The following is a 13987-nucleotide window of genomic DNA, read 5'->3' on the forward strand; positions in this document are numbered from 1 at the left end:
ATCTAGACATGGCTCAAACTTGTGATCCTCCTGCCTCAGCCTCCCAAGTGCTGAGATTATAGATATTTGTGACCATGTGTACCGACAAATCATTTTTTAAAAAACAATTTCTATAGATTTTGTGATTGTTAGTAATTAGTGGCTTTGCAAAAAAAGTTTATGGTGTTAGAATGATTTTAGCACCAATATGTGTCCATATCAAATTCTTGAGCCAATTTAAATTGCCATAAAAATAAATTATAATCTCACATAAAAGGAAATTGAAGGGGGCCAGGGATTTAGCTCAGTGGTTCCACGGCCTGCCTTGCAAGTGCAAGGACCTGAGTTTGATCCCTGGTACAAAAAAAAAAAAGAAATTGAAGCTGGGTATGGTGGTGCACAACTGTATTCCCAGCACTCAGAAAGCTGAGACAGGTGGATTGCTATGAGTTTGAGGCCAGGCTGCAATACATAGCAAAATTTTGTCTCAAAAAACCACAAATAAATAAATATAGATAAAAAAAGAAATCAAGAGGGTTGGGGCTCAGTGACAAGCACTTGCCTAACATGAGCAAGGCCCTGAGTTTGATCCCTAGCACTAGCAAAAAAGAAAAAAAAAGAAAGCAGGAAGTTCAAGTAGTGGCTACTTCAGGGGCTCAGAGATGTCCTAAAGTAACAGGGACCTAGAGGCTGTGCCTGCAGGCACCTAGTGGGTAACTAAGCAGGATGAAGTCTGGCTTCTCTGTCTTATCTGCATCCTCCTTTATCACCTTAATCACCTCCTTTATCACTCTGGGTCAGATCCCTGCTCAGCCCCCGCACACATCCATGCCCATCGCTTACAGTGTCTGTAATACAAGGTTTATTAGACCTAATTTACCTAGTCTATCTCATCCCCCTTCAAGACCTAGGACATCGAGATAAGCTTCACAAGTAACTTCGAGGATCTGCAGGAACACTCAATTTCCAGCTTTTACAGCATCCAGTTGCAGACCCTCTGGAGCAGCACCTAAAAGTCTGGAGTCATTGTCCTGAATCTGCAGTTACATCTGCTCCCAGGAAAAGCAGAGCCTCACAGACCAGCTACCCTGAAAAGGAACCAGGGCTGCTTCTCAAAGCACTCATCTCACAGCATGAGCCCAGTTTTCCCCCCAAGCGATGAGAGTTCTGCTAGAACTCCTCAGAACCAAATCAACCAGATCTCCTTGTGCTGCCAGCTATGCAAATCCCAACCCTTGCCTTAGCTCCTCTTTTCAAAAAAAGCTTCTTACTGTGATAAAAACAGCATGGTACTGGCAAAGAAACAGACCTGAGGACCAGTGGAACAGATTAGAAGATGCAGAAACAACTCTAGACACACTCAGCAACCTCATATTCGACAAAGGAGCCAAACACCCTCACTGGAGGAAAGGTAGCTTCTTTAATAAACGGTGCTGGAAAAATTGGGTTTCAACTTGCCAAAGACTAAAACTAGACCTATATCTCTCACCATGCACTAAACTAAAATCAAAATGGATTAAAGATCTAAATATTAAAACAGAAACACTAAACTGGCTGGAAGAGAGTTTAGGAAGAAGTCTTGAAGACATTGGTGTAGGAAAAGATTTTATGAACAAAACCTCAGTTGCCCATGAACTAGCACAATCAACAAGTGGGATCTCTTCTTACTAAAAAGCTTCTGCACAGCAAGAGAAACCACCAGCAGTGTGAAGAGACAACCCACAATGTGGGAAAAAATTTTCACCAGCTGTCCCTCAGACAAAGTTCTACTGTCTAGAATCTATAAAGAACTTAAAACAATCAGACCTCCCAAATTTAAAGACCCAATCCAAAAACTGGCATCTGAAATGAACAGACATTTCTCACACAAAGAAGTAGAAAGAGCAAATAAACATATGAAAAAATGTACAATATCACTGGTCATTCGAGAGACACAAATGAAAACAATGCTGAGATTCCACCTCACCCCAGAAAGAATGGCTGCTATCGAGAAATCAATGATGGCAGGGCTGTGGGGAAAAAGAAACCCTGCTCCACTGCTGGTGGGAGTGTAGACTGGTGCAACCACTGTGGAAATCAGTATGCAGATACCTTAAAGAACTAGGACTGGAAATCCCATTTGACCCAACTATTCCCCTGCTGGGTATCTCACCCAAAGAAGTGAAAGAATCACACCACAATGATATATGGGTACCCATGTTCATAGCAGCACAGTTTGTAATAGCTAAAACTTGGAAACAGCCCAAATGCCCATCAACTGGAGACTGGATAAAAAAAATGTGGTTTTTTAATAAAATGGAGTACTACTCAGCCATAAAAAATGAGAAATTAAGAGACATTTATAGCTAAATGGATGCACACTGAGGTGATACTCTTAAGAGAAATAAACAGAACACACATGTGTAAATACCGAATAGTTTCTCTAGTGTGAGAAACTGAAAGTGTAAATAAGGACTAAAAGGTATAATGGATAATGTGAAATAGGAAGCAAAGGGGCAACGAGGAAGGGGAAGTGGGAGGGCTAGGGGAAAGGAAAGAAGGGAATGGAATATGAGAAAATGAAAAAAAGGAAACAAAGTCTTTGTAAATAGGGAGGGATGGAGGGGTTGGAGGGCAGGGGAATGGGGACAAAATAAGAACCAAGAGAGATTATGTAAAGGTGCAAATTTCCAATGATGAATGTCATTATATTGTATACCTAAGATTTACCAATAAAATAAAATTAAAAAAAAAAAAAGCTCTGTCAGCCCCTTGAAGACAGATTTTGACCCTTTCTATGCTTCTCAGCGTGGCTGTGCTGATCACAGCCCCCTTCTTGCCCACATCACTGCTCCTCTCCTTGACTAGGATTCTGGGACATGGCAGAGCCTGAGGGGGACCTTCTGCCCCAAAACTCCAGGAGCACTATGGCATCAGTTCTTTCCTGAGGTACCTCTTCAATAGTTTCTCATCCTCAGGATGATGTCCTCATCTAACAACAGGGTGAAATTAGCCTTCTTTATCATTCTCCTGTAGTACTGTCCCAAATCTACAAACAGTTAGAAATCAACTGGGAGAGAAGTACGACCTCATACATAAAGTATAAATAAGTCCTTTATTATATAAATAATGAAAGTAGATAAAGATGGAAAAGTTTTCTTTGAACAAAAATTAAATACAGCTGCTCAACATAACACAATGGCCAATGCTTGGATTTTTCTCTTCAAACAATGGTATGACAACATATATACAGCCTGATAATGGGAGGGGGCAGAACTGAGGACTGAACCTAGGGCCTTCACACTAAGCTACATTCCCAGTCCTTTTTAAAATTTTGAGATGTCTCACTAAATCTCTAAATTGCCCAGGCTGGGATCTAACTTTGCTCCTCCTGCCTCAGCCTCCCAGAGTGCTTGGATTACAGGCTACCCAGTCTAGTTCTGGTAACTTTTTGTAGTACTTCATTGTTCCTAAAAGCATATTACATCAACCTTTACTTATTTATTTAAATTACTTCTGGTATTACACACATAATCTTTTTAATGTTTAAATACCATTAGAATTCAACTTTGATCATTTGTGGAAATTTCCATGCAGGCTCAGTGAAAAATGTTTTTATGTTTACGTATTTTACTCTTCAGAGAAGTCACCTCTAGATCTCTTGGATATATCACTCTTTCCTACGAAAATGTAAGCAACTCATAAATTCTCTGAATTTCAGTATTAAGGAATAGTTACTCATGTTGTCTTTCCACATTTCATAAGTTCTCAATTTGTCGTAATAACTTCCTTTTTTCAAGTTGAAATCTGATCCAGTTGCTTTTAAATAACTTTCTTTTTTCCATATTTCTTTCCAGGAGTCTTTGAATTTTTTCAAATAACTTTCTTTTTCAGATTCTTCCTTCCATATTCCGTCTCCTTTTTTTATAGCCGTTAATTCAGCTTTAAGTAATTTTCTGTGAATTGTCCAGTAAGTTTTGGAATTATAATTCAGCCCTTTAACAAGAACAGTTTTGCCCAGGCCTCTTCGCAAGATTTCTTCATTCAGATTCACGCTAAAATATCCACCCTTGAATTTAAAACAAAAGACAAAACAAAAAAACCACACACATAGAAACTATTTAAGAAAATTGTTATTATACTGTAACATCTTTTTTTTTTTCTTTTTGGTACCGGGGATTGAACTTGGGACCTTGTGTTTGCGAGGCAGGCAGCAGAACCACTGAGCCAAATCCCTCGGCCCTGTAACATCTTATTTATCTTAAAATCAATCACTTAGAAATTTCAGCCCTTCACAAAAAAGCCAAAAATATTAACAAAAGAGTTTTCAGGAGCTTAAAACAGCTACTGCTAAGTCCAAGAATTTTATTGTAAGAGATCCTTCTCAAAGTCAATTGATTCTTTTATGACATAGGATTCTCTACAGACTCTTTTGGTCTCTACCCTCAAAGAGGCATAGAAGCAACATAGCATAGAAAAATTTTTTTGGTGTATTGGTGGTTATTTGCAGAGACAGCAGGCACACAATTCTGGCACAAAGACAGGAGCCCACAGCAAAGGAAAGTAAAAAAGCAAAAAATAGACAAACCCCAAAGGAACTGTTACAATTAGGTTCGGAATTCTAGTGTCTAGAAGGGCACTTGCATGTACATTTTTTTAAAGACCTCCCTCAAAATAATTAACATAAAAATAGTCTTGGCTCTTGAATTTTCATCCTTCTGGAAATTTCCTTCCAGGAACAATTCACTTCCTAATGAAAATGGACAAACAGAATTTTTCTCCCACTAATTCATATTATAGACAAATATTTCACAGCTAAGTTCTAAAAATAAGAAAATTCCAGGTTAAAATTAGGAAACATTTTCTAAGGCCACGTAAAGGCATAGAGTAACCTTTTAAAAATATTTTTTAAATAAAAGTAAATAAGTTTTATTCCTCTAAATACAGTAACTTTTGATACATGATGACAAAGTTATAAAAGGTTAATAACAATTATGAAGGCTTTATCATGTTTGTCTCAATTTTTAAAATTTTATGAGCTCTTTCCCTTGAACCAAAATCAGAATGAAAATTTCAACACCACACACTCATTAAATTCAAACGGGAGAAGTAAACATTCACAAATAAGCATACAGCATGGTTTGTAAACCTAGGAAGTGATGTAAGGTGAATGTATCTAAAATAGAGGTGGGCTTGGAAGCCAGCAAGAGCTGGGCTTGAATACAGGCTCTCTCCACTTGGTTCCTCTGGCAAAAGCAATTATCTTTCCTACCAGTTCCACCTGTAACGGGATAAAACTCCACAGGCTGCTCATGAGGATAAATGAAGTAATAGAACACAGCATTTAGCTCAGTATCTGGCACATGGCAGAGATTCAAAATATTATGTTATCTTCATTGCTATAATCATCTTTTTTGATAACTGTTACTTACTCTTCAACTTAAAAGAGAACCTAATATTTTTATAAGGGTTTGGGGATGTTTGATACAATTTGGTATGATAAAATTACTTTAAGATCCTTCAGCTAATTAGTTTTGGATAATTCTTATTTTGAAAGAATTTAATATGATCTGGACATACAAAAATTAATAGATTTCATTAGACTTCCTATTAATAATTCAAAGTTTAGGGTTGGAGATTTAGCTCAGTGGTTCTGCCGCCTGCCTCACAAGTGCAAGGTCCTGTGTTCAATCCCCAGTACCAAAAAGAAAGAAAAATAATAATAATAATTCAAAGTTCAAACAATTAAAATTCTAATCATTTTAATATGAGTTTTTTTCAGGTCATTCTCCTGAATGCTAGGACTATATCATGCCCAGCTTTACATTTTTTTGTACTCATCTATGGGTTACATAACCCTGCACACAGTACCTGTTCTTAACGCCAACAAAAGTTTCCCCACAATAGAATATTTACTGCCTTGTAATAAATCAACAGTTTGTTCAATACAAGCTCCCACTTCCCTGTCATCTTTGGATTTAGAGCTATCTAAATCTGTGTGTCTTAAATCACAACTCCTAAAACCCCATACAAAGTAATTCTGCAGTTCCTGAATTTGAACTGTTTGATACAACAAGGTATTAGACTAGGCTGAACAATATGTTTACCACAGAAAACACCCTTGTTCTTCATAGTTTCTGGGGGACAAGCCTCACTCAGCAAGTGGTTTCTACTAACAATTGTGATGGACCATATATAATGTATATATAAATGTATGAAGAGACTCTTTAACTTAGCAATGCGCAGTCGTTAGTACTTGGAAGGTTTTTCTTTTTTCACAAACTTCTATAATAAACATGTATTAGATATGTAACTAAAATTTTATAACAAAAAAATATATATAAAGCACCTGATTCTCTACACATACTCACTATTAACAGTAGTTTAAGTCCAAAAATTCACCATCTTATATTTAAAGTTTTAAACACTGTATTTAAATATAAAAATAAAAGACTCAGTTATTTCTTCATACTACTTACCTTATTCACTAAAAGGTAGCAAAAGAGCACTGAATTCTCCTTTCCAAGAAGTTGGAACCATAGTACTTGGGAAGGTTTGAGCTCTTTTTGTATCCATACCTTTCCAGCTTCAGTGAGCTCTACTCCAGCCAACTTAACCAGCAAAACACCACATGGCTCTTCTAAAGAGATCAGGTAGAAAGAGTTTAGCTTTAAGAGCATGTCACAAAAGCAAATTCTAAAGCCATTCACCACCCTCCACACACAATACCCCAAAAAACTCCAACATATGATGCTTCTTTATAAATACTCAGACTCTCTAAATATAGGTCTGTTTCCTTTTCTTTTTCTTTTTTTTTGCAGAACTGGGGGTGAACCCAGGGCCTTTGCACTGAGCTACTACATCCTTATTCTTTTTTAATTTTGATCAGGATCTCACTAAGTCACTAGGTTACCCACGATGGTCTTGAACCTGTGATCTTCCTGCCTCAGCCTCCCAGAGTACTGGAATCACAGGCATGCACCACCATGCCTCACCTCATTTATTTCTTTTTGTTGTTGTTGTTGGTACTGGGGATTGAACTCAGGACCTTGAGCTTGCAAGGCAGGCGCCAGAACCACTGAGCTAAATCCCCAGCCCCCGCCTCATTTATTTCTATATTCAAGATTTCTTTTAAATAATACAAGCATACAACAGATGGAATAATTTCAAAAGCCCATTTCTGTAAGCTCTGGATCAGGAAAAGACATTTAATCAACTTAACCTTTTCTCAACCTTCTAGACTTTTTCCTACACATACACACGTAAAGCTATACACATAGTGTGTAATAATGGGAGCTGTTACTACTAGAACTGTAGAAATTGCTTTTTCATCTAAATGAAGCTGTTAACTTACTGAGGATATCCTCCCATGTCAAAAAATACTGATCTACATTATTATTCTAATTACTATTGGCTTTTATACAAAATAACAATATTCTCTTATGTATGATAATACCATTACTTTTTAAAACACTTCGTGAAATGCCTTCCAGACAAGAATTTTATCAAGTTATATTCAAGGTAATATAGTATGAAGATCTATTTCCTCAAACCCTTGATAAAATTTTAACCAATTTAACTTTAATAACAGTATTTCATTTTATTTATTCATTTGTTTTTAGGAGATAGTATCTTGCTATGCTGCCGAGGCTGGCCATGAAATCCATGGCTCAAGAGATCCCCATCTTTGCCTACAGAGTGCAGGCCAAGAAGCATGTTTCCATCTCTGCTCTTCCTAGCTAGTCTTTCTCATTCTTCAGGTCTATGATTAAATAGCAACTCCACACTGTGGCCTTCTCTGACTACTCTCTAGGAGGTGTGACAATAAAATATGGTGAATGTTGATGTGTTTTTTTAAATGGTGGCAAAGTTTCACATTTATTAAAGGTAGGAAAAAAATAAGCTCCGAAGAGTATGACCCAAGTGAAAATAGGAAAAAGGGAGAAAAAAATACAACCAACGGTGTAAGGTCGGCTACCATGAAGAGACATAATAGCCATTTAAATTTTTTAAAAAATTTATTATGGTAAAAGACATGTTGTCATTAATCTCCCTCAGAATACTCCCCCTTGCTTCAAACACATTTATCACATTGTTCTTGCCACTTTCTGAAGCAGCTCTGGAAATCCTCTTTCATGAGTGTCTTTTTAGTTGTGGTGGTGTGCCTGCCTCAATGTCCTGAATGATTCAAAATAATGTACCTTACATGGTCATTTGGACTTTATAGAAAAGCCGTAAGTCATATAAAGTCAGATCCAGTGAATAAAGAGTGCCACAACAGGCTGTTTGCATCATTGAAAGCTTTAAAAGATTTGCCATCAGGGCCGGGGATTTAGCTCAGTGGTTTCACAGCCTGCTGCGCAAGCCCAAGGACCCGAGTTCGATCCCCAGTATCAAAGAAAGGAAAAAAAAAAGATTTGTCATCACCATGACCTAGACTATAACAGGTAGTCAAAGCCAGGTGTGACACCATGTATCTACAATCCTAGCATTCAGGAGCCTGAGGCAGGAGGATGGTGAGTTCAAGGCCAGCCTGGACTGGACTTACTTAGGGAGACTCATCTCAAAAGAAAAAAAAGGACAGTCAATATCCATGGGATGAACAATTGAATGCCTGAAAGACTGAGGAGTTGAATTTAAAAGAGAGGAAGGAAGAAAGGAACCCTGGAGCCAAACTAAATAGTTTCTTGTATACAAGGGCTCAGACTTTCTCTCACAGACAAAGGAGGGTAATCAGGATTTAAAATGCCATTTTTTCAATTTTATATGTAACATCTAGTTATTTAATAGTAATAACAATAACAGCTAGTTTTATTTTTTTGCATCTTACTTACTTCTCCATGAAGATATAATAGGTAAAGTGATGGGAATATGTTCAATTTCTAAACCATTCTCAGTTATCCGGTGTAATCGTCCTCGTAATTTAACATTCTTTCTTATAAATTCTGCTGGAATATCTGAAGATCTTATAAATTTTGATGTCTATAGATTTATAAGGAGAAAAACACAAACCTGTGTCATTATTTTCATTTGGAATTTAAAATGTGGGGCCAGGGATTTACCTCAGTGGTTTTGCCGCCTGCTGCGCAAGCACAAGTACCCGAGTTCGATCCCCGGTACCAAAAAAAGCAAAAAAAACAAAACAAAACAAAAATGTGATATTGTTATCTAAATATTACATAACTGGGCCGGGGAAGTAGCTCAGTGGTAGAGCACTTGCCTAACACGCATGAGGCCCTGGGTTCTATTCTTAGTACTGCAAAACATAAAAACAAAAATCAAAACAAGATTAAAAAAAAAAATTGAAAAATTTTACTTTGCTTCTTTATTTTACATTAGTACTTTTATTATTATTATTATTATTATTATTATTATTATTATTATTATTATTTTGGGTACTGGGGATTGAACTTGGGACCTTGCACTTGTGAGGCAGGCAGCAGAACCACTGAGCTAAATCCCTATTGGGAATTTATTCCAATCCCTAATGCTTAGGTGAAGGTCTAGGGTTTGCCAACACTTTGTGTGCTTCTTCCATATTAACAATACAACAAGCTTCATTCATAATCATGGTTAGTTAAAAACTTCACATAATGGAAGGATAAATTAGTACCTCACTTCCTAAGGCATAAAGTTGAACTGAATATTTTTTAAAAAATAGTAACGCAGACCACCAGGGCTTTCCTCAAAATAGCCCGTTCTGCATCCTCCAGGGTGTCCTTTATCTTGCTTTTTCCTCTTTTACTTGGTCCCAGCTTGCTCTACAGAGCCAATTTCTCCCTCACTCTTCACTTTTACTTTTTCAAATAAACTTTATAAAAAAAAATAATGTAGATATTGAGAATATGAAATATATTATGGGATAAATGACAAGCTTTTCTAGAAAATCAATAGCTTGAGGGAGAAAAAGGGTTGTATGTGTGTTATAAATGAATGAATAAGATGTAAAAAATATAACAAACAAATATACAGACTGTTAGAATTCTGATTTGTACAGATCACTCATTTAAAGATGCCTCTGTGGCAATCAAGAAAATCTGGATATGGAATGGGTCTTGGATGATACTAAGAGATAATTATTAATTTTCTTAGAGGTGATTTTATAAGACATACTGGCATTATGAATCGATGCAATTAAATGGGAAGCATATAACATCACCTTGCCAAAATGCTTATATGAATTTAATAAGGAAACAGAAAATTCTAGATTATGAGATATTCTACAATGCAACTTTGAATAAAAATTGAAAGAAAAAAGTAGAAATAATATTCTAGATTAAAACAGACTAATAAAACATACAATTAATTATAATGCATGATTTTTGCCTTCACTGTAAGCTACATCCCCAGCTCTTTTCTATTTTATTTTTTTAAATTTTGAGATAGAGTCACTAATTGTCCAGGCTGGGTTCAAATTTGTAATCCTCCTGCCTCAGCCTTCTAGACAGCTGAGAATCCCAACACTGCAAAGTTGCTGAGTTCAATCCCACAGACTGCACAAGGAAAAAAAAAAAGGACAGCTTTGAGGGAAAAAAAGGAATATGAAATATATATATATATATATATATTTTTTTTTTTTTTTTTTTTTTTGCTACTGGAGATCTAACTTGGGACCTTGTGCTTGCGAGGCAGGCGGCAGAGCCACTGAGCTAAATCCCTACCCTAATATGAACTATATTTTAAATAATGCTATTACTTACAAATATGATTCTAATTTTAAGAGATAGTACCTAGAGTAATTAAAATCGAAGAGATAGAAAAAGGAATAACGGTTGCCAGGAGTAGTGAGGAAGGAAAACAGGAGTTATTGTTTCATAGGTATAGAGTTTCAGTTTTGCAAGATGAATAGAGCTCTGGAGATGGATAGTGGTGACAGTGACAGAACAGTATGAATAAGTCTAATACCGCTGAACTTTACGTACACTGAAGTGATTAAAATGGTAAATTTTATGTTATGTGTATTTTACCACAAAAAAGTGAAAAATAAAATACACTTGTAATTCTTGATTTACAAGAAATCTTACAAGTGGAACTCTACATTATTAAAACATCATTGAAAGGACAAAAAAAACAAACTCCACTAATCAAAGTATAAATTATTCAGTGCTAAGGGACATAACTAAGCTGTGATCCAAATCTAAAAGGACCCTAGAAAAACACTTTTGAGGTATCCCACAATATCTGAAATGCAAATTTAGTGATTATAACATTCTAACAAGCTAAATCCTTTGCAGATTAATTTTAAATATAAAAAAATGATTATGGAAATATATCCTGTACAATTACTTTCTATAAAATCCTGTGGCTGTTACTTTAAAGTCAAGATCTTAAAATATATTCATTATTCTAAAATACTATTTAAAAGCTTAGCATTTGAATAACAAAATGATACACTGCTTGAAATGAAAACTGTCTGAAGAATAAATGAACTGTCTATCGCCTTTTTCATTTTTTAACTCACCAGTCGAACACTTCTTAGAAATAACATTATTCCGGCTATGGCCATCCCAGTGCTGATGTTCTACAGAAAGAAATTTAATGATTAATTATCATTAATTATTCACGATGTGAAATATTAATTAGAAGGGAGGAAGAAAAAGACTCTCTTCCCTATTTCTAACAGTATAAATAACAGATATCATTCAAATGATGACTCACTTTTTCCCAAAACTTTGTCCACCCACTCATTAATCTTCTCCCAGTCTTTTCCCATCTAGCATACCCAGTAATTTTATTATTGTACTTTATCTATGAGCTCCTTGAATGCACAAATGGTTTAATACTCCTTGCACAGTGCCCCCCAAAATGAGCATAACTTTGCATCCATGGTGAGAATTTACATGCTTGGCAGAAAACCTTAATACTACAATGCTAAAATACAGCACTTTGACAAATATATGTGGGTGAATGCATGGGGAGAACACAGTGATATTTCTAAATTGCTTTCTTTAAACTAAGGACCTAAATGAAAAAATTAAAGAGTATCATCACTCCCTCAAAAACAGTGATAATCTAACATACTTTCCTTCAATAAATATGGCTAGGTACGTAAGAGTGTGAAAATAGACACCGGGGCACATTCTTTGGGTTCTGTGATCAGGTTATTTCAAATAATATATCCATATACCAAATAGACACTGCTTCTTTCCACAATCCTTCTAAGGTGTTTTTGGGGAGAGGATGTTGGGGACTGAACTCAGGCCCGTGTACATGCTAAGCACACTACCACTGACCTACACCTCAGACTTCAGGCCAATTTTTAGTTTCAAATAACCCATGCATCCACTTTTGAATTGGAAGAAATAAGGCCTGATCAATTAACATATATACGTTTTTAGGTTTACCATTCATCAGTGTTACATATATTTATCTAGCAATTTCTAAGTGGCAGGTACTACTACAAGGAGTGGGGCTACAGAGCTGAGCGTAAACACACATGGCCTTGCACCCTATGTTGCTTGGCTGCAGAGCTCAACTTCTCAGCGGAATTTTATAAGTTAATCAATCATTCCTCCTCAAGACATACTCTCTTCACTTGGCTTCTAGGAAACCTGGCTTTTCCTCCTCCCTCACTGCTCCTTCTTCGTCTTCATTGGTCTCCTTCTTTTCATGCCCCGAATGTTACAAGCCCATAGGTCACAGTTGCAGGGCTTCTTCCATGGCTTTTTTCATTTGCTCGGACAGCTGCTCAAGTCTGGGGCTTTAAACACTACTTATGGCTTGTGCCACTCATTCCCAAAATGACATGTCCAGCTCTGACTTCCCTTCACACCAGACTAGCCTCGAACAGCGCCTCTCAATTCTGCTTATAAGTTTAATTAACGGCCATCTTCAACCTCACACATCCATGCTCACAAGGCCAAAAAGCTCTATGGATTTTTCCAACTAATCATTCCCTCCAACTCCTCTCTCAGCAATCGTCGCCACCACCAATCCAGCGACAGCTCCACACCACCACTACCACCACCATTTTGGTGGCCCAGGAGTCCCTCTCTTGTTCGACCTCCCGTGGCCTCTCCTCTCGTTACACTCACACCACGGCCAGGGGCTCCTCCTCGGCCCCTAAGCGGGAGTCCCGACCGCCCGAGGGACAGCTGAGACCTGAGGCGAGGCGTCGCTCTAGGAGGCGTCCCTTCCTGCCCTGTCCCCCCCCCCAGCCCCGCGCCCTCGCGACTTCGCGGCAGCCCACCCTGAGGCCTCCCTGGACGGGTCCCTCCCGCGCTCGCTCCGCGCGGGCCTGCACTCCCCACCGCCCGGCTGGCGGGCCTGCGGTACCTGGACCAGGCGCAAGTGATCGTCCGCCCACCGCGAGACCCGCGCCACCACATTGGGGGCCGCCCCGTCTCGCCCGGGGGACGGCGACGCGGAGCCCCCTGGCCACCCTGCCATATTGGCGGCTTCCCAACCCCTCGCGCGTGTTCCCCGGGCGGGCGGCAGGGGGCGCGCGCTGCTCGGGTGTCGTGGGTGTGAATCCACTTCCGCTCCCTGCCTGAGTGGGCCGGCAAGGTTCTTCCGCAGTGCGGGTGATGGCTCTGCGGGCCAGAGGGGTGGGAGGACCGCTGCGCCGGGGAGCCGATGGTCGGCTTCTGTGTGAGCTCAGAGAACAGACGCTACCGTGGTTTCCGCCAGTGCCACCCATCAAAGGAGATTGAAGTACTTCAGTCCTTCCACCTGCTCCGAAAAGTAACCATATGCGTAGTCCTTGTGTTTGTATTTGCATTGTACTAAAGTGTTTTCCGAGTTGCTGCGTATGCCTGCATCAGATGCTCTAAGTCTTGAACTGTTAATTGACTAAATATATGGAGCTAACGCGTTCCGCAAATCAATACAATTAATAGATTTAAAAAGAAAAATTGGGTGCAGGGTGGTGTAAATTATGTAACGTTTGTGTGAAAATATATCTGTGGGGTGTGTGTGTGTGTGTGTACCATAAAAGACTATCCAAGAAACTTGAAATAATGATTGCCCCTGGAAGGGACTGGGAGTAGGAAAGGGCAGAAGGTTTCACTCTCTGCAGCTCTTGGAGATG

At 38.4% G+C, this 13987-nt stretch overlaps 1 protein-coding gene across 1 annotated transcript; it reads right to left on the bottom strand.

Moving 5' to 3' along the window:
• Positions 1–3054: 3054 nt before the first annotated feature.
• Positions 3055–13421, bottom strand: Miso1 (mitochondrial inner membrane subdomain organizer 1). Its single transcript, XM_004834495.3, has 5 exons — positions 13234–13421; positions 11420–11479; positions 8793–8940; positions 6438–6598; positions 3055–4027 (listed from the first exon to the last, which is right to left on the bottom strand). The coding sequence occupies exons 1-5, from the start codon at positions 13345–13347 to the stop codon at positions 3629–3631; spliced, it is 882 nt and encodes a 293-aa protein (XP_004834552.1). The 5' UTR covers positions 13348–13421; the 3' UTR covers positions 3055–3628.
• Positions 13422–13987: the final 566 nt, after the last annotated feature.

This window comes from Heterocephalus glaber, unplaced genomic scaffold (genome assembly GCF_053883595.1).
Source record: "Heterocephalus glaber isolate CG9 unplaced genomic scaffold, H.glaber_assembly_v1.0 deba00001504, whole genome shotgun sequence".
NCBI lineage: Eukaryota > Metazoa > Chordata > Mammalia > Rodentia > Bathyergidae > Heterocephalus > Heterocephalus glaber.

Excerpts from the sequence above, each read along its gene's own strand:
- Miso1 (XM_004834495.3), bottom strand. The coding sequence starts at position 13,347 with ATGGCAGGGTGGCCAGGGGGCTCCGCGTCGCCGTCCCCCGGGCGAGAC. Across the intron at positions 6,599-8,792 it reads TATTATATCTTCATGGAGAA|AAGAGCCATGTGGTGTTTTG; the intron begins GTAAGTAAGATG and ends TGATCTCTTTAG. Across the intron at positions 4,028-6,437 it reads GCTACCTTTTAGTGAATAAG|GGTGGATATTTTAGCGTGAA; the intron begins GTAAGTAGTATG and ends TTTAAATTCAAG.